This window comes from Miniopterus schreibersii (assembly GCF_964146895.1).
Source record: "Miniopterus schreibersii genome assembly, chromosome: 2".
Classification (NCBI taxonomy): domain Eukaryota; kingdom Metazoa; phylum Chordata; class Mammalia; order Chiroptera; family Miniopteridae; genus Miniopterus; species Miniopterus schreibersii.
Genome location: NC_138102.1, coordinates 38,294,267 through 38,316,634, shown reverse-complemented (window position 1 = coordinate 38,316,634; position 22,368 = coordinate 38,294,267). Strand labels below are relative to the sequence as shown.

Below are 22,368 nucleotides of genomic sequence, written 5' to 3'. Positions count from 1 at the left end.
GTCCCTAAACCAGGTTTTAAGACCTAGTTCTGCTCCGAGAGGCACCAGGACAAGGCTGCAAATGACTGTTGAAGATGGGCGTTTCCCAGTCCCATCTTAGAACAGTGGTGGGGAAGACAAGGCCTCTGGGTGACTTCCCAGGGAAAGGTTACTGTGCAGACACAAGGAAACCCTCAGGCAGCATGGATAAAGCCAAACCCCATTCTATCAACAAAGGCTAAGTTCCTTCATGGGGAAGGTCAGGTTTTGGCTGAAGGTCTAACCATGGCAGTCAGGCATTAGACACGGAATGAAATGTAACCAAGGAGTCGTGTTTATTCTAGGGGGGTGCATGGTTCATTCATGTTCACCTTGCAAACTGACACAAGGCACCTCCCAAGGGAGCTCTCTGCCTGCACCCCCAGGGCAGAGGTCATTTCATTCTACCATCAGACGCCAGAGTTTGTGGCAGGTAAGAACAATTATTTGGCCAACAATTATTGCGTGCTAACCAGGTTGCTAGCCATGGGTTTAAGTGTTTTGCACGTATTAGCTTAGATTTAATACCGCCTACATTAAAGGTCTGGCTTTTAATTTATTAAAGGTTATTCCTGGCACTCTATTTTAGGCATATACAAATACATGTACACACACACGCACCCCTATATAAAGGCATATACAATTAAGTACATATATGTTATTTAGGCATATATAAATAGGCTCTTAAAGCTTGGCTAGCAACCTTAGTCAACATATCTAACATTGGCTATATGGAAGAAATACATTTTAAACTACTTTTTAAAATGAAATGTGTTGGGGTGATATTGGTTAATAGGGTCATATAGGTTTCAAGTGTGCTTTCAAGTGAACTTTTGGAACACAGACTACTAGTTAAGTAGGAGTTCACTTTAATTTTAAACAGGAACACGGCCCTGATAAGGAGCATTTAAGTCCATCCATGCACTACAACTACTGAACACCAAACATGTGCTTTCAAAGTTGTTACTCAGCATAGAGATTTAAAGATGCCCGAATTGACTATTTTACTAGTTTGAACTGCTGAAAACAGAAATTTTAGGAGGACAATCAATTTCAGGTTTTTTATGTCACATGGTGTATATTTTATTATACACTTCATTGAAAACAATAAAAATAAGGTTATGAGGAAAGTTCTATAAAATCTCAAAAAAATAATCATGTGCATATTTATTATCATTATATTACATGGCTAATTCTGTGACTTACTTCTCTCGAGTCCAGATAAACTGCCAAAATTCTGACTTTTCCTGCTGTGGTAGGTAGGGTGCGGTCCTGGAGGAGGGTAGATTCCTGAACCCGGGGTCCTACTACTGAGGCTGAGGAAGTGAGGTGAGCTAGACCCTGGCTCCCAAAACAAGCAGGCTGATGTCCCAAGAGGGGAGGGGAGGGCCTGCCATTCTTATGCTGTGTAAGCCACAGGTCCAGACTTTGAATTTGCTGGATGCTTCCAGAAAAATCCTTCTATCAGTTTCCTACCATTGCCTTTGGAAGAAAAACTCTCAGATCTGCACTCCGTCCTCTCTCCCACTTGCTGCCTTTGTTGGGCGGCGGCGTACCTCCCCTTCACGCTAACACTGAGCCAGTGCCTGGTCAGTGAGTGCTGCCTGCTCCAAAGGCCCTGCTCCACGCGGCCCTTTCTACAGCTCACTGAAGGAGCCGTTACCAGTCCCCTATTTAGCAGGCAAGGAAACCCAAGCCTATTGTTTCATGAGTCGACTGTGGATCCACACTGCCTGCTTGCAAAGTCCAGGCTGTTGGCCATGAAGCCATGACACCTCCCTACTGGTGCTTGCTGAGTTTGTCTTTTGGATTCTCTAAACAGCACTGCCACCCAGTGTCTGAGCTCATCGTGTTCTGCCCCTACCCTCACCCTTGCCCCATAACCGCTTGTGCGGCCTTTCCACCAATTCCACTGAACAGGTCTATGTCTACTCCCCCTGGTTTCGCCACCATACCTGTTCATAGGTGAGGAATCTCACATAGTCTATTACTAACATTCCCACTGGTCTCCCCAGCTCTGATTCTTTGAACATACTCTGGCCAGGCTAAGCTTCCTGAAGCCCAGCTCTCCAATCGAGCATTGTCCAGCTTCAGAACACTTAGTGGCTACACAATGTCACAGGAACAGCCCTAAACAAATACAGTCAACTCAGTGGTTGCCATGAACAGTCTCAACCACCCTTATTTCTTTCAAATCTATTCTGCACACTCTATGCTCAGCCAAGTAACTCATCTGCACCATTAATTCACATCTAGTGCTTTACTGCTAGCTTTTGCTGCTTTTTGCTTTGTCTCAGCTGAAGGGAGCAGCCCTTGCATCTCCCCACAACGCCTTTCCTGGGGCAACCCACATCCAATAACTGATCACCTCAAACTAGGAAAATTTGGAAGTGCCATCCCAGCTCTAAAGCTCCTGGTAAGATCTGCTGAGGGCTCCACTGCAGCTACACCTCTCAGTCCTGCATCTCTTGCAGGTGTTGTCCAAGAGCACTGCCTACTAAACCTCCCACCTGCAAACCTCCCCCTGAGTCTATTTCTCAAGGAACCCAACCTAAGACAATGAGTAATCATGGCATTACTTATGGCAAAGAACCTCCCCAAGCTTTGATTTGGAATAAAAGGAAAGATAGAGATAATCAGGCTAATTAGCATTACGCAATACATGACTAACCCCCCTGCACCCCCAACACAAGTGGGGTGGGGCAGGTCAGTGAGCCCCAGCGAAGCCTACGCCTTGGTCCTGCCCACTGAGATGTGCATGGATCAGCTTTGATCCCAATCCAAGGTTTGCAGGCCCCGTGCCAAGTCTGGCTGGCATTTAAAAGCAGCATTTCAATCCCAGCAGATGCCAGCCAGAGGGCATGGTTGATTCCCGCGGCCCTGGCCCAATCAGGGCAGGGTCCAGATGGAACACACTGCTTTAGAACCAACAGATCTGTCAGGACCCTTGAACTAACCCCAGACAGCTCAGCATAATGACTCTGTGTGTCCTTTAGCAGGCACCAAAAATATAAAACAAAGAAAATGTGGAACTTTTATAATGTTATACAGAAAGCTAACTTTAGCAAAGTAGAAAAGAGAAAAGGAAACCACACACTATTGAAGTACAAAAGAGAAGTGGCCAGCTATTGCTTTATAAAAATTAACCCTAAGAAACTTTAGACCTGATTATAAAATATGAATAGACAGTAATGCCAGAGAAAATTGTCTTGTATTTCATCATTCAAGAAACTTTATAGAAGTCCAATGTACATTTGATCTGTTACTGGTCCAAAGGTAAACCCCCCTATGTGCATATTCTAAACACATAAATAATAACATCCAAAGTGTGGAGAATTCACATCACATATTGTGAACATACGCTCAAGGGAACTGATGCACCTGAAATTATCTTAGGAAGAAAACAAGGGGCAATAAATACTTCATGTGCCATTTAGGGAGTAAAAAGGCCATCATATACGAACCACAGTATTTATGAAGACAAAAAGTTCACCTCAACTGGTCATGGATTTAAGTCTGATTAAAGGGCTACAAACAAATGTGGAATGAAGTAATCATTAGGTAAAACAGGAAAAAGATGGTCCCTCTCCCATCTTAATTCATCTATAATCTACAGCAGACCATAGGAAAATAATGCATTTAAAAACACTACAAAAATCATAAGCACCTAATTGTATGAAAGTAAAATATGGCTACAAATATTCACCCTATCTATGGGGTGAAAATAATAACAGTTATCACCCCAGTGGTCTAGTCCAACAACTGAATCCTGGCAGCAATTTCGTCCAGTGGTTCCTATTTTTTCTTTGGTTTCCATCACATGTCTTTTTTAGATTTTTCCCAACCAATCGCTGAAACTGTTTACTTTAAAAAGTTGACTTGCTGCCACATTGAAAGTTATAAAAACAGTCACATATGCCCTGTGGCATGTGCTGGTTGCTGGTCTAGAAAGTCACCCTCTCACCCAATACCTATGACTTTCCACCAAAAATCATAAATAATGAAAGTACTACTCAAAATTTAAATCTCTACTGGTGAATCCAGCAACATATACATTTTACACATTATGACTTTCGTGGGTATGTTCAGTTTACCATATTAAATAGGAAGACTGATGTTTTATTAACTGTTTTGCATTCACTAAAATGTTTTCTGTTTTGCATAATTACCCCCACAGAAAAGCACTTTCAGTTAATAAGTTATATAACTCAGGGTAGAAACTGCACATAAAACACTGAGACTTTACTGAAACTTACCATGTGCCATTGTTAGACTTGACTTAGTATCCAAAGTCTGTGGGGCTGGGGCATTCACTGAAACAGCATAAAAAAATCTCTATAATTAAAGCATCAGCATCTGAACACGGCAGTAACAGATACTACTCAAATTAGTCAAAATATATACAGACTATAAGTGACAAATGTTTCAAATTAATCTAAACCAATTTTTAATAATAGATTTAAAATAACTGTTTTAAAATACACAGTTCAATGGGTTTTAGTATACTCAGTTGTGTGAAGGGGAGCAGAGTTCCCTCACAAATATGCCTCTTTGGGATTTGATTATGTCAGGCTGTTTAATTTTAACCAGTAGAAGTTACTGGGTTTGGAAAACTAAAGTCCGTGGGACATATCAGCCCACCACCTGTTATTATAAATAAAGTTTTATTAAAACACACTATTATTCCAATATTATGCCAAGTATAATGAAAGTATGAACAATAATAACTGAGTGCCTTTTAATCTTTCATCCTTCTTTGAAATGTATTTTCATTTCATAAGATATATGTCCAGCTTCTACTCTCCCCTCAGCCCTACTCTTCCAATTTAAACTACCATCTCCTGTTCAGCACCTCTCAATCTCTTCAGATTACAAAAGCAACATCAAGAATTCTCAGTAAGCCCAGCTGGAGTGGCTTGGAGTTTGAGCATCAACCTAGGATCCAGGCGATCGTGGACCAATTCCTGGTCAGGGCACATGCAGGGTTGTGGGCTCGATCCCCAGTTGGGGGCGTACAGGAGACAGCCGATCAATGACTCTCTCATCATTGATGTTTCTATCTCTCCCTCTGCCTTCCTCTCTCTGAAATCAATAAAGACATATTTAAAAAAAAGAATCCTCAAGAAGCATCTCAGACGAGTGGTTAAAGCCAGTAGCATTTTCTGGTCAATGGTGCCAAATTCCCAATCACATTCATCAATGTTCTTTCCTTATTACACAGTACTGGGCGCACATAAAAGGTGCCACTCGGTGCGTAGCCTCAGTGCAGGCCCGCCCCCTATTCAGATCCCTGTTCACTCGCATGTCCTCTCTTGCCCAGGATCACCTCCTCCTTCACTTCCTCTGCCCTTACACTTTCCTGAATAGAAACAAAAATATCTCATATTAAGAAAACAACCTGTTTGATTCTAAATAGTACAGGTTATGTCTTTTTGGAGTATAACCACATCCTGATTGCTCCAGGAGACAGCTGTGCTGAGCTCAACTTGAGTGAGTGACAGAGGGAACATCACTTCAAAGCCTGTGGCACTGAGAATCCCAATGAGGCCAAAATGTGGTGGCCACCGCACAGTCACATCTTCACACAGTGTATCACCTTGGGAAACCCAAAAGTATGAACTGGAGCGATGCCAAAGAATCTGTAGTTGTCCCTTTATTAGGAACTGCAAAATAATAGGAATGGCTAACCAAAATCACCACAAAGACATGTGGATATTTACAGTCTTGGGCTGTAGAACTGGGTAAAAGCCAGGAATCAAAATAGATCATTATGTAATCTCCAAACACAATGGTTTTCAAGGAAAAGTCTCTAAATAGAAATTATGGATTGGTTTAGCACTTTAGAAAATATCGTTAGAACCTTGAGCTTACTATAGCCTTTATCGGACGAAAGAGAACTTTAGTTCCTGGCAAGGAGTGGGCCCCGCTGGCCGAATAAAAGATAACTTTAATAATAAACAATACATTTTCTTTATAAATGTTTTTACTTTTCATAAATAACTCAAAAAATAGATAAGATAGCGGCAAAAAAGTAAATGCCTGCAGAGCTGAATTTAAATGCCCAAAAAAGCTCCAGCCAGGAGACCCCACTACGGGAATTTAAATGCCGTCTTTTAAAGGATAGAAACTTACTGGGTACAGCTGGGGCAGTTGGTTTAGATTCAACAGTTTGCCAGGTTAAAGGATTCCCTGAAATAACAAAAGAATAAATTAATGACAAAAATCACAAGCTATGGATTATATTTTGCCAGCACTTACCCTAATCTGTTTCTCCCACAAAACAATAAGTGACATTTACCAACATATAGCAACTCACCCAATAGATTAAAGATGTTTAACAGAAATCCTTATAAAGCTAACTTTTCCTAAAAATACTTTTCAGGCAAATATTTATGTTATCTAACTAAATATACAGGTATTCCTCACTATCTGAACTCTCACTACTTAAAGAGAAGTTTTAGGGAACCACGGCCCTTCCCAAACCTTTTTCTCAAAATAAAAAGGAAACAAGTGTGTAGGTCTTTCCTGAGGCCCCTAAAATAGAGAACCCCAGCTCATACGCCCATTTCCAATCCCCAGCTAGTGAACCTCAAGTTGACAAGATGCCTTAACAGCCTGAGACATGCAGGAAACAAGACTGGGATCACATGGAAGGAGACCAGGCAGAAGGCAAGCTTTGTGTTTTACTGTGAGACCCTGTACTTCTGGTTGCCAGTCTCCCATCTAGACTATCTCTTGAAAGATACAGAAATGGGTGCTAACATTGCTACAGTTAGTAGGTTGAGTATGCCCTCACTATGTGCTTAGTACAAACCTTTAACCCCAAACAACTGCAACTGAAGATAATGCAGTAGGCCTCTACAGTACTTCAAAATAACTGATTTTAATATCAGTAACAACAGCGAACACTAATGAATGTTTAATAAGTGCACTTTTTACATGTTCTCCCATGTAATCCCTGTAATAAGCCTAAGATGTAGTTATTATTAACGTTCCAACTTTAGAGCTGAGGGAACTGAGGCAGAGACTCAGAAAGCTACAAAGTGCCAGAGATGGGAGTTGAGCCCAGTCTGTCTCCAGACCCTTTTAATCAAAACTCCATTGACTGCACATAAGTACAGGGGTAAATGGTTACTGGGCGTAACAATATTCTGATGAAAAATATAGGAGACCATTCAATAACCGTTTAGTGATTTAAAATTCTACAACTTTCGGGGCTGTGATAACAGATCTTCCGAATTAAAATAACCAGAGGAATGCCATCTTAACACCGTAACACATTGCGGCCCCACATTTTGATGCCCAGGAAATGGTTAAGGAGTCCAGCCTTGCCTCCAGCACTGGGGTCCTGGTCCACTTACCTTTGGGTTCAATGACACTGTTTAATGGTTTACTGGCAAACTCTTTCATCTGCAATGAAAAAACAGTCTTCTAGCGATACATGTTTGAAATTAGATGGGAACATACTGGATAATAACGGACAGATACTGGACTTAGCAAATTTAACCTTCTCATGAAATCCTCCAAAGACACCGGAGGACACACGGACTTTAAAGACAGGGAGACAAAAGTTTTATGAAAGAAGCATTTGGATTTGGCTGCTTCTCAAAGTTATTACTAAAAGAAATTCTTATCAACCTTCAAACTTGTTCTGAATTCTAATTGAATGAATAAATCTGCTCTACAGTATTTGAAAATACCTTTTAAAACCCAATTTGATTGAATTCATTTTTACAAACAACCATAGGGAAAAAATATTCCATCTTCTTTGTCTTATCCAACTTACAAATGTTCTAAAATAAAGGCACATGTTCTCAGATAAATTGCTCTGCTTAAAGAAAAACAGTGCTGTTATTTAGCCCAAAATACCTGTTGTCTCTGATTGATAATCGGTTCATTCTGTTCCAGGAGTCTCTGCCCTTGCTCATCCATCTTTTTCTTATAGAAATCATTATTTGCATTTAGATTGTCTATCATTAAGGTTTGAAGTTTCTCTATATGTGACAGGAGCTGGGAAAAAATTAAGAGAAGCATCAGTCTGCAAATTGCATGTAAGTTGTCTTCTGCAGTCTGTATGGACATGCCCTGCCTTCTTGCTGGCCTTATGTTGTCTGTGCACATTAAGTCATGGAGTAAATCTTTGATCAGTGGGTACCAAGGCCCTGGCTGTACAAGGGGCTTCATGTCTGTTCCCAGGGAGCTCAGATGACAACACCGGTAGTGTGAACATCTGGGTGAACTTGAGCACACTACATAAAACAACACAGGGATGAACAATGGTAAAGAGTCAAAGCTTCTCCCACAGAGTGGCTTCGATCCCATGCAGTCCTGTCCTTCACATGCCCACATGTGCCATCCGGGCTCAAATGTGCACTCCTTGAGCCACAGAGCCCATCTTGATTATGATTATGTTTATGTGTCCAGCAACTAGCACAATCTCTGGTCCTTAGCAGGTTCTCAATAAATATTTACTGAGCCCGGCCAGGCATGGCTCAGCAGTTGAACATCGACATAGGATCCAAATGATCGGGGGGGGGCGGAGCGGGGGTTTCGATTCCTGGTCAGGGCACCTGCCCGGGTTGCGGGCTCGATCTCCAGTCAGGGGCGTGCAGGAGGCAGCTGATCAATGACTCTCTCATCACTGATGTTTCTCTCTCTCTCCTTTCCTCTCTCTGAAATCAATAAAGACATATTTTTTTTTAAATTTAAATATTTACTGAGGAAAAGAAGGTGGAGGGAGGAGGGCAGAGGAAAGAAGAGAAGGAGGAAAGGAAGGAAGAAGAGAAAGAGAAGGAGAGATGCAGAGGACAGAGAGACGCAAAGATTCATGGATTCATCTTCAGAGGCTAATGTTGGGGAGGATCATATATTAGAAGAAAATAATTCAAGAAGAATTTATTTTCAATAATTTAAGGAAAGATTCTCAAAGCAATTTCAGTAGTTGTTTAAACAAAGAGGGGGGTGGAAACTTGGTAATTGGAGCTAAGGACATTCCAAGTCTACAGCGTGGAAATGGAGACAAGGGCATACAGGTCAAATAAAGAGGGAAGTAACCATGCCTGTGATGGGTACAAAAGGCATCTAGAGCAGCATTTCCTAACATGCTTGATTTTTTTAACAAACACTGACCACGTGCTAGAGGCTGTGTTAAGCAATTCCCCTTGTTGAATCCACACCACAACCTTTAGGACACAAGTTTTGACCCCATTGTCTAAACTCACATCTAGAGAGGGAAAATAGCTAGTCAAGACTCAGACAGCTAGAGGGGGAAGGGCCCAGACTTGAACTTCCACATCTGGCTTCAAAGTCAACACTCCCAAATGTAGTGTCTATGTCATGAAAGATATTAATAAATAATACTTGTATAGAATCAAGCAGCCCCCAGGCCTTAAGAAATAAATCACCAAATCAAAAAGTAACAGCAATGTACCTATTACAATGGCCAAAATCCAGACCACTGAAAACACCAAATGCTGGTGAGGATGTGGAGGAGCAGTAACTCACTCACTGCTGGTGGGAAAGCAAAATGGCACAGCCACTTTGCAAGACAGTTTGGAGGTTTCTTACAAAACTACACATATTCTCACCATACAATCCAGCATTCATGCTCCTTGGTATTTACCCAAAGGAGTCAAAAACTCATGTCTACACAGAAACCTGCATACAGGTGTATATGGCAGGTTTATTCATCACTGCCAGAATTTGGAGGCAACCAAAACACCCTTCCTAGATAAATGGATAAATAAACTGCGGTCCACCCAGACAAAAGAATACGATTCTGTGTTAAAAAGAAATGACTTAACTTGGAGGAACTTTCAATTCACATTACTAAGAGGAAGAAGCCAAACTGAAAAGGCTACATCCTGTATGATTTCAAGTACATGACATTCTGGAAAAGGGAAAACTACAGAAACAATAAAAAGATCAGGGGTTAGGGGAAAGGGAGGGATGAACAGGCAGTGGAACTATCCTGTATGATACTGCAGTCGTGAATACATGTCACTTGTCCAAACTTACAGAATGAACACCAAGGGTGGACTCTAAAGTAAACTCTGGACTTTGGGTGATAATGATTTGTCAATGTAAGCTCACTGATTGTAACAAATGTACCGCTCTGGTACCAATGTTGATAGTGGGGGAGGCTGTGCTAACGGGATGTGGGGGCAGGGAGTATTTAGAAACTCTGTACCTTCTGCTCAGTTTTGCTGTGAACCTAAAACTGCTCTAAAAAACAGTCCAATCACATTTAAAACACAAATAATAACAACAACAAAAAGTTAATGCACTCCATCAATACACTGCAGGGTCCCCCCTCTGCAGGGCTCTGTGCTTATATGAGATTGGACAGACACTGGGCTAAACCAAGCTGAAAAGGTTTCCTGAGTGAGGGCTAAAAATAACCTTTCATATCCTAGCGGATGCTAAGAATCTTCTCCCCCAAGGAGGATATTGACAAAAACCTCCACATTTTTACCTATCACTGGAAGAGTGCCCCCAAAAGCATTTTAGGAAACACTGAGCTGGAAAACAGAAGTAAAAGCCAGTAAAGATGTCCAGGGTTCTGGGTAGAGGTTTAGGATCAACAATATAGAAGTCATTCCCAGACCCAAGAACAAAGAGGACCTAGGATAGAAGACTGGATGGCACCACCTTGATAGCAGAATTGAGAATTTTACCACAAAGGTACAGAAAAGTTCGCTGAGCGAGGAATGTGATCATCTAAGCAAAGGATAGCCAGATAGTACTTCAAAAAGTCTGCAGCTCTTGAGTCCATCTGCTACAACCTCCTACCACTCAAATCTTTGCTTTTTTCCTATCAGCCCACATCACTCCCTCCTCCTTCCCTTACATGACCATTCTACAACTTCCCAAGCTCTAGAGAGCCTAATGTTGGGTCAAAAGGCTATACCATCATTTATCTGTGACTTCCTTTGAACTCCTACCAATGTTGTTTTAAAAAAAAAAAAAAAGGCTGCCAAGAATCTAGGTAAAGTAATAAAAAGTTGGCAAATGCAACTTCCCTTAAACAGAGAAATACAATATGTGCATTGTAGGAACAGCAGGCACCAATCATGTGGAATAATTAACAGTCAGGTCTCGGGCAGAGATTACTAAACTGATTGAATTCACCCCTCTGTTAGGGTTTAAGAGAAATGAAGGAAGAAGTAGGCAGTTTCTGAACAAACAAAACCAAATGACCAGACAAAGGCGCAGCGTAGCCTAGCGGCAGCCAAACACCACACTCCCAATCCGGGAAAAGAGGTGCCTTCCTCAGAACCAGAAGGGCCTCTCGCGCTTCCTCTGAACTGCCAGCAGTCGGTCCTTCCCACTATCACGACTTACAGTGGCAAGTGTGAAACTCTGCAACTTGCGTTCAATTCAGGAAACTTTAAAAGAGCAGAGATTAAAACTCACCCCCAATTAATAAGGAAGCCTGAATTCAGCCCCTAAATACCAAAGCTTTAAGATGCCTTGAACAATAAGAGTAGGAACTTCAAATTATCTAAGAGCTGATCCAACACAGAACTGTCCAGATTTGATTTTTTGTTGTTTTCCCCCAAACATATGCATATCCCAGACTTACCTACTGAAGGAGAATCTCATGTGGTAGAGAGGCACATGTGTGTTTTGGAAAAGAGCCTCAGTTCATTCTGAAATGCAACCCTCTGTAGGAACCATCACCCAAGAGCATCTCAAAGGAAAGCTAGAATGTTCTTACAGAAAAGCAACCACTCTAAGTATCACTGCCCTGTCCCCACCCCAGCTGGCTAAGTGCCTAACACCTGACAGGTAAGCAAGGTAGTGAGGCAGACAAACAGGCCCTGAGGTTAAGAGGGCCTGGGTTCAAATACCATGCTCATTCCAACAGACAACTCTTTCAGCCCTGCTCTTTTGAACCCTACAATCAGCATTTCTCCATCCATAAAAACATGGTTGAATGATCCCGCTTCTGGATATCTAGCAACCTTCCACACTCATTGAGCAAATAGTTAATGAGTTTCAATCACATTTTAGGCACATTAATGAATGTTGAGACTACAACAGAGAACCAAATAGAGCCCCTCCCTCGAAAGGCTACTGATCTGGTTGGAGAAGCAGAAACTAAACAAGTAAACAAATAAGCAAAAAGTGATCTACAACAGTGATCAGAGCTGTACTCATGAAGTGGTGAGAATAATAAAGGGAGTGGTGTGGGAGGCAGAAATCTAAAATGGCTCAAGTTCCCATCCCTAGAGTACAGGTCGTGTTTAATCTCTTTCCCTTGGCCTTACAGATTTGATGTTTGTGTCCCCCCAAAATTCATGTTGAAGCCCTAATCCTCTACATGATGGTGTTAGGTGATGGGGCCTTTGCAAGGTCACTAGGTTTAGATGAAGTCATGAAGGTAGGGCCTTATGATGCCCTTATAAGAAAAGACCTGAGGCCTGGCCGGGCGTGGGTCAGCGGTTGAGCGTTGACCTAGGATCCAGGCGATCGGGGTTTGATTCCCGGTCAGGGCACATGCCCAGGTTGTGGGCTTGATCAATGACTCTCTCATCATTGATGTTTCTGTCTCTCTCTCTCCCTCTCCTTTCCTCTTTCTGAAATCAATAAAAAAGATATACTTTAAAAAAGAAAGAAAGAAAAGACCTGAGCTTGCTCTCCCTCCATCCCTTCTCTCTCCTCTCTCTCTCTCTGCCATATCAGGACACAGTGGCCATTTGCAAGAGGGCTCTCACCAGGAATTGAACTGATTAACACCCAGAATCCTAGCCCCTAGAACACTGAGAAATAAATACCTATTTTTAAGCCACCCTGACTTAGACAAAGGGCTACAAAATACATATAATTTAAAGTGAAAAAAATAAACAATTTTTCCTAAAGAAAAGGATCTTAAATAAATCTACTTTAGATGTTTTGCACTAGTGTGAAGTCACTTTAACACTTAAATTTCTGATGTATTCAGGTGAAAGGGAATCACTGTTATAATTTAATTTTGTTTTCATAAAAATGATTTTAATGTGAATAATCTTTGCCTTTATTTAAAAATTATTTAGATTGTTGTTCTGTATGGAAAAATTAAAAACGCATTCAACAATGAAGAAATGATTAAATAACGTATGCTTCATCTCTAAGATCATAATGTAATCATGAAAAAAGGATATTTTAAAACATAGGATATATTAAGTGAAAAGTATATAAAGTTATAAAGCATAATTCAAAATTTGTAAGATTGCATGTATGGGTTTCTAACTTATAGAAATGCAACATTTACAGCACAGAAAAAAGATTGAAAGAAATTATAACAAAGCAGTAGCAGTGATTATCTTTGGTATTGAAACTATAAGTAATTTTAATTTTTGCTACACATTTCACCACAAACTTTATGAAGTGAAAAATACTACCTTAATTATAAAGAAAAGCAAATAGTCTTTGCAAAATTGACCCACTTATAGACCACTGGCTTCTTCTTGTTTTTGTGTTTTCCTGATACAGCTGACATACAAAATTATATTAGTTTCAGGTGTACAACCTAGTGATTAGACCTTTATATAACTTACGAAGTGTTCCCCCCGATAATTCTAGTACCCATCTGACATCATACATAATTACAATATTATTGACTATATTACCTATGATGTACTTTACATCCCTGTGACTATTTTATAACTGCCAATTTGTGATTCTTAATCTCTTCTCCTTTTTCACCCATTCCCCCAACCCCCCTCCCATCTGGCAACCATCAGTTTGTTCTCTGTATCCATGAGCTTCTTTGTTTTGTTCATTTACTTTATTTTTCAGATTCCACATGTAAGTAAAATCATATGGTATTTGTCTTTCTCTGTCTGACTTACTTCACTTAGCATAATACACTCAGATACATCCATGTTATCACAAATGGCAAGATTTCATTCTTTTTTATGGCTGAGTAATATTCCATCGTATATATGTACCACCTCTTCTTTATCCATTTGTCTATTGATGAACATTTGGGTTGCTTCCATGTCTTGGCTATTGTAAATAATGCTGCAATGAACATAGGATGCTTTCTTAATCCTTACCTGACCCTTCTCTTTTTTGTGTTCTTGATTAAGAGCTTGAAATCGAGCTGTCCACTTGCTTTCCTAGGAAACAGTAAAGCAAGAGTAATTTATGTGCAATTGTAATATAAATGGAATCTTCCTCTTTGGTGAGTACCTATGAAACTCAACTATTTGGTAAAATGTTATCAGGTATTTTTTAGAATCCATAGAGTCCAAAATGTTTAAAAACATTTGTCTTGGTTTTAATCTTATAATCTAAGGCAGGTATCAGCAAACATTTTCTGTTAAGGGGAAAATAGTAAATACAGGGGTAGGCAAAGTAGGTTTACAGTTGCATTGTGACATTCTTTTGAATTAATAAAGCTTTGTGATCATCATAACCTGCATGTCTTTTTACATATGAACAACTGTAAACCTACTTTTGCCCACCCCTGTATTTAAGGCTCTGGAGCCAGATGGTTGGGTCACTACTACTAGTGGTAGCAGAACAGCGATAATACCTAAATGAATGGGTATGGCTGTGTTCCAATAAAATTTTGTTTTCAAAAATATTGGTGCGAGGCTGGCCAACCTAAGAAACTAAAAGGAAACACCAAGTTTTCTAAGTCCATGGGTTCTGAACTGACAACACAGCTCATAGGAATGAAACAGGAGAAATTTAGGTAGGGCCTTAGGATTTCATAACTGAGACCTTTACTTCGTGAGAGACCAGCCTGCTGGGAGCAACTGTCAACAGCTGATCCCCTGCCATCTACCAGACACCTCGCTGGGCAGCCCCTAGCAGGCTAGGAGAGGAGAAAGAGGAAAGTCCTTCCCTGTCAATGAGGGAGGTGGGCATAACAGAGAGAGTTTCCGTGCAGTGTGCATGTGATCGGGTCCCTGTTGGGGAACTACAAAAATGCAAAACCCCAGAGGTCCAGGAGAACACTTTAGAAGAGGTGCTACCCCAGCCGAATGAGTAAGCTGCAGGTCCTGAAACTGGGAGCAAAAGCAGAAACAGAATGCCGCGTTCTGGGAACCATGGCAGTTTGGTGCTGCTGGAATGTCAAGGTAAAGCCAAGAAAGGTGGCAGGTGATGCAGGGTCCAGATCCTCAGGCACTTGGAGTGCTGGTTAAGGATTCGAGACTTTGTTCTGTGAAAAATGGGGATCCACTGAAAAATTTCAGACAGGATAGCAACACGGTCAGCCTGGCTGTGGCGTGGAAGGCAGATTTGCGGGAGGCAGGCACGATGTAAGCGGCAAAGCAAGCAGCGCCGACATTTGCATGTATTTCAAAAAAACACTTATTTTTTTAAATCACGTATTATTGTTTTTTAAAAGGATCCTGAAGTCATAAACTTTAATCTCTATTTGTTTCCTGGTAAAACACAATGTTTCCCTAAACCAGTATGACCAAATAGCCAGTACGAAGACTGCACTGATTATGGAGGTTCACTTTCAAATGACTGCAATTATGTTTGATCAATGTAAAAGATCATCTGTCCACCAATGAAGTTGTATATTTAAGCTCTAAAAATAAAGTTAGTGCTTCAATATGCCTTTTGAAACTGAGACCTATGTCTGAAGTATGAAAAATAAATACTGAGGTAATGTTAACCAATTCAAATAGATATTATCTCAGGGGAAAATGAAGCAATTTTGCCAATTGTTCTGTATGCACATCTGTTAGTCAGTCAACAAATAGCTAATGAACACCTATTATGAATTACACGTGTATTAGGGACAAGAAAATAGAATCAGCCACCTTCATGGTCACTGAAAGACACAAATACTTTTTCTGTAGAAGATGCTTGCTGTAAATCATTTCACTAAAAAATTAGGCCTCTACCACATTTATCTCCCACTTTTACATACCTGACTATCAAGAAATTGCATCACATTTTGGAAATCCTGGGGATGTTGGGGATATTCTTCTTTAAACTCATGGGCATCTTTTAACGTGCCTAAGTTAGACTTGATCTGCAGGTTGGACTTCTGGATTTCTGACAATTGCTGGAAAATGAAATGCAAAAATCACTGGTACAAATGTTTATACTTTTGCAAGACCGAGACAGAGAATAAAATTGGGGAGCACATACCCATGTTTTAAATCTGACTATTCTATTGGCTGCTCGTTGTGCTTCTCCTGCTTCTCCTTCCCAGTGGTTTTCTTCTTTTGTGTCTTCCAACAAAGGAACATGCACAGGATTGAAAAGGGAAAGAAAAACCTAACTTTCTAATCTTAGACAATGGGTCTTAAATGTTTTGATTGGCATGTAACAGTTGCCAGAAACAGGAACTGGGTGCAGCTGGTTCTCAAGATAATTTAGTGATGAGGCCAGCTTCACCCAAGACTGCATCCATGAATCCACTAGGGACAAAACATTTTAATTTTATCCTTTGCTTGTATGTTAGTACCAAAGTTACTAGCAGTAAGCACAGGAGATAATACTGTATGTTAACTTCAAAAACAAAAGGGCGGGGGAGCACAGTTCTACGCTCTTTTAGTCTGGGCTGCACATAGCCACTTCTTTTCAAAGGGTGCCGTATGAAATAGGGGGAGGTTTCTTCCTTTCCTTTTAATCCTCACCAGAGGATATTTTTTCCATTGCTTTTCAGAGAGAGTGGAAGGGAGAGAGAAGAGAGAGAGGGAGAGATGGAGAGAAACATCAATGTGAGAGAGACACATTGATTGGTTGCCTCCCGCATGAACCCCGACCAGGGCCGGAATCGAGGTACATGCCCTTGGCTGGAAAGGAACCCAGGGACCCTTCAGTCTGCAGGCCGAAGCTCTATCCACTGAGCCAAACTGGCTAGGGCGGGGGGGGGGGGGGGGGGGGGGGAGGGGCAGCAGGGGGGTTACTGTTCAATGGAGAAATCTGACAAACTCGACCTCAGCCAGGTGGTCAAGGTCAACATCAATAACCATAAATCATGTAGATGGTATATACCCTTGATATGATGTGATGAAAATTGTACTTTAACTCTGAGGTCTTCTTCCCCAAGTCTGTAAGCCCAGTCTCACCGTGAGAAGAATATCAAATCAATTCTAATAGAGGGCATCCTGCAATATACATTGTCCAGGTCATCAAAAACTATTTTTAATAATTTATTTTTAATAGTAATTTTAAAATCTGTTGATAGCCATAAAGGGCAAACAACACAAGTTCCATCAACTGAAGAATGCACAAATAGAATATGGTATATCCATACAATGCAATGTCATTAGGCAATAAAAAATAAGAGTAAAATACTGATAAATACTACAAGGATGAATCTTGAAAACATTATACTAAGTGAAAGATGCCACTCTCAAAAGATTACATATTATATCATTCAATTTATATGAAATGTCCAGAACAGGTAGATCCAGAGACAGAAAGTAGATCCATGGTTGCCAAGGGCTGGGCCAAGGGGGAGGTGTGGGGAGAGTGCCAATGGGTACAAGGTTTCTTCTTGGAGTAATGAAATGTTCTAAAATGACCATGATGATGGTTGCATAAGTCTGTGAACACTAAAAACCACTGAATTGTACTCTTTAGGTGGGAATGTGAACTATATCTCAATAAAGCTTTTCTTTTTAGGTAGGAATGGTACAGCTGTGGGAAAATGTCCTATGCCACAATTATCCGGGGGGCAGGGAGCAGGGGGCAGGCCCATGGAGGAAATCTCAGGCAAAAGAACGGTAACTGGAGGATTATCACAAGGGGAGGAAAAATGAGTGTGGCATTCATGGGGAAGACGAAAGAAGTCAGTCTTAAATTGGTTAGTATCAGAATATACTCCTGTGGGTAACAGGGCACCCCCTTAGAGAAGGAGCCACAGATATGAGTTCAGGAGAGGACCCTGGGGTTTGGGTATAGAAGAAACCATGGATAGAGAAATTACTATGGCCTATGGGTTCTGATGCTTAGGAGGAAGAACACTAGCAGGCAAGGAAAGGTCATAGGGGGATAACTGAACCCACAGGAAGTTGCCTGAAGGAATCTCTACAGAAAAGACACAATGAGCCATCTGATGTTATTCCACCCCCCATTTGTGTGTGTGTGTGTGTGTGTGTATGTGTGTGTGTGTCCAAATTACAACTTACAAGAAAGGTGAAAGAATAGTACCATACACATCCATTTCACCTTTACCTATTGTTAACTTTGTGCCTATAAAGATATGACAGGGGCTGTCAAACTTTTCCTGTAAAGAGCCAGACAGCAAACATTTTTGGTTTTGTGAGACACATAGGGTCTCAGTCAAGACCATTCAACTCTATGGGTCCAGCACAAAAGCACCATAGATAAAATGGAAGGGAATGAGCATGGTTGTGTTAAGAAAAATTTTACTTGTGGATACTGAAATGTGAACTTCATGTAAAATTTTCCTATGTCATAAAATATCCTTCTTTTGACTTTTTTCAACCATTTAAAAATGTAAAAACCTTTGTTAGCCATACAAAAACAAAGGTAAGCCAGATCTGGTTCACAGGTCATAGTTTTCCCACCCTTATGTGAGAGTTCAGGGCGTTTTAGAGAAGGATCTTAGCAGTATCTCAAAAATCTATTTTAGTTTATAAAATGTATTCGCCCCTAGAGGGAGCTCAAGGACCTTCCATTGACTCCCCTGTCTCCTTTTTCCCTAAGGATCACTTAGCACTGAGCTGTCCAGCAAGCTCCGATCATTCTCAGCTGGGTGACAGCAGCCACTGTCTGAAGGAGGAGCTCACAGAAGATGAAGGTCCCAGCCCTGCAAGGCGTGTCTGTCATCCATGTGTGTAACCAGGGCAGTGTGGAGCAAGGCTGCTTCCTCAGGAGAGGAGACCTTGTTTAGCCACATCCAGCTTGCTCCAGGCCCGCTTCCTCACCAGCCAGGCCTGGCAAAGGTTCTCCCTCTTGTCTTTCTGGATGGGCTCCCTTTTCCTCCCACATTGGTGATCTGTGTCAGCCTTTCCTGGAAAGTTCCAAAACTCAGGAAAGGGTTTATGGTTTAAGTTTTTCTAAATCTAACTGGTTAATGAAAGAGGGTCCCTCTTCTATCATCCGACCAAATGTACCAAGTATTCTACACGGAGGTTTGGGAACAAAGCTCCCTCTAAAAGAAATGACTTTTCTGACTTGCTATGTCTTCTGTATGCTTCGAGCTCCCTTAAGACTCTCAGGGAAGAGGGGTGTCTGGACCTGGGAACGATTAAGGAACTCCTGGATCAGGCAGTCAAATGCCATTCTAACGCCACCTTTCAAGGCAACAATTCCACCACTGCTAGGAGGACTTCTTGGCTTAATACTTACAGATTCTAATGCTGAATTCTTGGAAGTTAATTCTTTAAACTCCTTCTTACACATTTCCTTGAATTTTGCCATTTCATCAACAAATTTCTCCCTTTCTTCTTCTTTCCATCTATGAAATAACTTCAGAAATTCTTCCTCTTTTGCTTTCTGAATATCATATTCCTGAAATTATTTTAAAATATGACTTTAAAAGTTCTGATATAAAACAAATACGTAAAACTTTAAATCAATGGGCATAAATCAAATGTGTAAGCTAGTATTGCATCTTTCAGTAAGGCATGCAGTAACACTTCATATAATGGCAGGTCTGCACACAATGATTTTTACAAACCAAAGGCAATACATATCCTTACATCCTTTAAAATGCAAATGCAGAGGCACAAAGTATCAAGAGTTCTGTGATCTATGAAATTGTTGAGTAGACATACAACAGTATGTAAAATATAAATATATTTTAAAAGAAAAAGTCTACTGTGCCTTTCTTGACAAGATTGCTACTATATCAATTTGGGTATAGTAGCCCCACTCATCCCCCCAAAACACAAATTCATATTTATACAAGCTAAATGCAAGGTCTAGTCAAGCAGCCTTTGATTTCTCATTGATCTTCAGGTTTTTTTTAACCTAACTGGGGACCTGAACAAATTATACACAAACTCAACCTAACAAACATATACAGAAAGAACACTGCACCCATCAATAGCAGAATACGCAATCTTGTTAAGTGCACACAGGAGATTCAGCAGGAGAGGCCATGTATTAGGCCATAAAATGAGTATCAATAAATTTAAAAAGAATGAAATCATGCAAAGTATATTCTTCAACCACAATGGAGTAAAATCAGAAATCAACAGAAGGAAAATTGAAAAATAAAAATACATGAAGATTGAGTAACATACTTTTAAACTAATAGGTCAAAGAAAATATCACTAGGGTAATTAGAATACTTTAAGATGAATGAAAATTAAAAAACAACACACCAAACACACACACACACACACACAAAAAACCCAAAACAAAACAAAACCAACGCACCAGAAAAGGGAAGCAGCCAATCAGTACCCAGAGGGAAATTTAGAGCTGAAAATGCTTACATTAAAAAAGAAAGTTCTCAGGAAACAAAGAGGGTCATTCTATAATGATAAATGGGTCAATTCATCACCAAAATATAAGAGTTGTAAATATTTATATATCCAACTTTGGAGCATCTAAATATATAAAGCAAATATTAACAGAACAGAAAGGAGAAATAAACAGCAACACAATAGTAGGGACTTTATACTCTGCTCTCAACAATGAATAGATCATCCAGACAGAAAATCGATGAAGAAAAACAGGATTTGAACAACACTATAGATCAGCAATTTTCAACCTTTTTCATCTCATGGCACACATAAACTAATTACTAAAATTCTGCAGCACACCAAAAAATATATTTTTTGCTGACCTGACAAAAAAAAGGTATCATTTTGATTCATTCACACTGGATGGCTATTGTTATGTTAGCTGTTGTCATTTTTTTAATTTGACAATCTATTAGTCATTGCTCCTGACTAAATAGTCAGGTATTGCATGTTGCATGCTTCAAAAATTCTTGTGGCATGCCAGCTGAAAATCGGTGCTATAGACCAAATGAACCTAAAGGACATATACAGAACATCCATCCAACAGCAGCAGACACACATTCCTCTCAGCACACACAGGACATTCTCCAGGATAGATCATATGCTAGGTACAAAACAAGTATTAACAAATTCAAGAAGATTGAAATTATATCAAGCATCTTTTATTTATTATTTTTTTATTGATGTGAGACAGAGAGAGGAAAAGAGAGAGAGGGACAAAGAAAGAAACATCGATTTGTTGTTCCACTTATTTATGCATTTATTGGTTGATTCTTGTATGTGCCCTGGTTAACTGGGATGACACTCTAACCAGCTGAGCTACCCAGCCAGGGCTCAAGCATCTTTTCTGACCACAATGGAATGAAACTAGAAATTAGTAACTAGAGGAAAATTGGAAAATTCACAAATACATGGAAATTAAACAACACACTCCTGAACAACCAATGGGTCAAAGAAGAAATCAGGAAGAAAATCAAAAATATTTTGAGACAAACAAAAATGGAAACAGCATATTAAAACTTACGGGATGCAGCAAAAATAGTTCTAAGAAAGTATAATAGTTATAAACACCTACATTAAGAAAGAATTCACAAATAAACAACCTAATATTACACCTCAAATAACTAGGAAAAAAACAAACAAGCCCAAAGTTAGCATAGGGATGGAAATAATAAAGATTAGAACAGAAATCAATATCATAGAGAACAGGAAAACAATAGAAAAGATCAACAAACCTAAGAGTTGGTTTTTTGAAAAGATAAAGTTGAGAAACTTTAGATAAACTAACCGAGAAAGAGAGAGAATTCAAATAAAATTATTAATAAAAGAGGAGATAAGTAAAATAAATATATTTTAAAATGCATACTTTAAAAAATTATAATGGATACCACAGAATTACAGAAAACAATAAAAGACTACAAGGAACAATTATATGTCAACAAATTGGACAATCTAGAAGAAATGGACAAAATCCTAGAAACATACCTACCAAGACTGAATCATGAAGAAACAAGAAATCTGAACAGACCAGTAAGGAGTAAGGAAATTGAATCAGCAATCAAAAACCTCCCAACAGCCCGGCTGGCGTGGCTCAGTGGCTGAGCATCAACCTAGGATCCAGGAGATCAAGGTTCGATTCCCGGTCAGGGCATATGCCCGGGTTGGGGGCTTGATCCCCAGTAGGGGGTGTGCAGGAGGCAACTGATCAACATACCATTGTTTTGAAATCTGGTGTCATACCTTAGAGTATCGGACTGCGTTGGCGTGCTGTGAAGCCTCTAACTGAGACTTGGTGAGCTGCAGCTGCTCCTTCAGCATGTCAACCTCATTCTGGAGCTTAAGGGCCAACTCCTTTTTCTTATAGTCTGTTGCAATAGAAACATCTTGTTAAACTATGAAACCTATGCTTATGAAACCTATCTGAAAACTTATGGGGTAGAGTGCT

At 40.2% G+C, this 22,368-nt stretch overlaps 1 protein-coding gene across 3 annotated transcripts in view; it reads right to left on the bottom strand.

Moving 5' to 3' along the window:
* DZIP1 (DAZ interacting zinc finger protein 1) overlaps positions 1-22,368 on the bottom strand; it is a 49,710-nt gene that overhangs the window by 16,661 nt on the left and 10,681 nt on the right. For all 3 annotated transcript variants that reach the window (XM_081128345.1, XM_081128346.1, XM_081128347.1), the window contains 8 exons: positions 22,164-22,288; positions 19,300-19,461; positions 15,899-16,036; positions 14,061-14,123; positions 7,888-8,028; positions 7,380-7,428; positions 6,151-6,207; positions 4,275-4,331 (listed from right to left, as the gene is read on the bottom strand). In XM_081128345.1, coding sequence (XP_080984471.1) covers positions 4,275-4,331; positions 6,151-6,207; positions 7,380-7,428; positions 7,888-8,028; positions 14,061-14,123; positions 15,899-16,036; positions 19,300-19,461; positions 22,164-22,288 — 792 coding nt within the window. The remainder of the gene's footprint in view (positions 1-4,274; positions 4,332-6,150; positions 6,208-7,379; positions 7,429-7,887; positions 8,029-14,060; positions 14,124-15,898; positions 16,037-19,299; positions 19,462-22,163; positions 22,289-22,368) is intronic.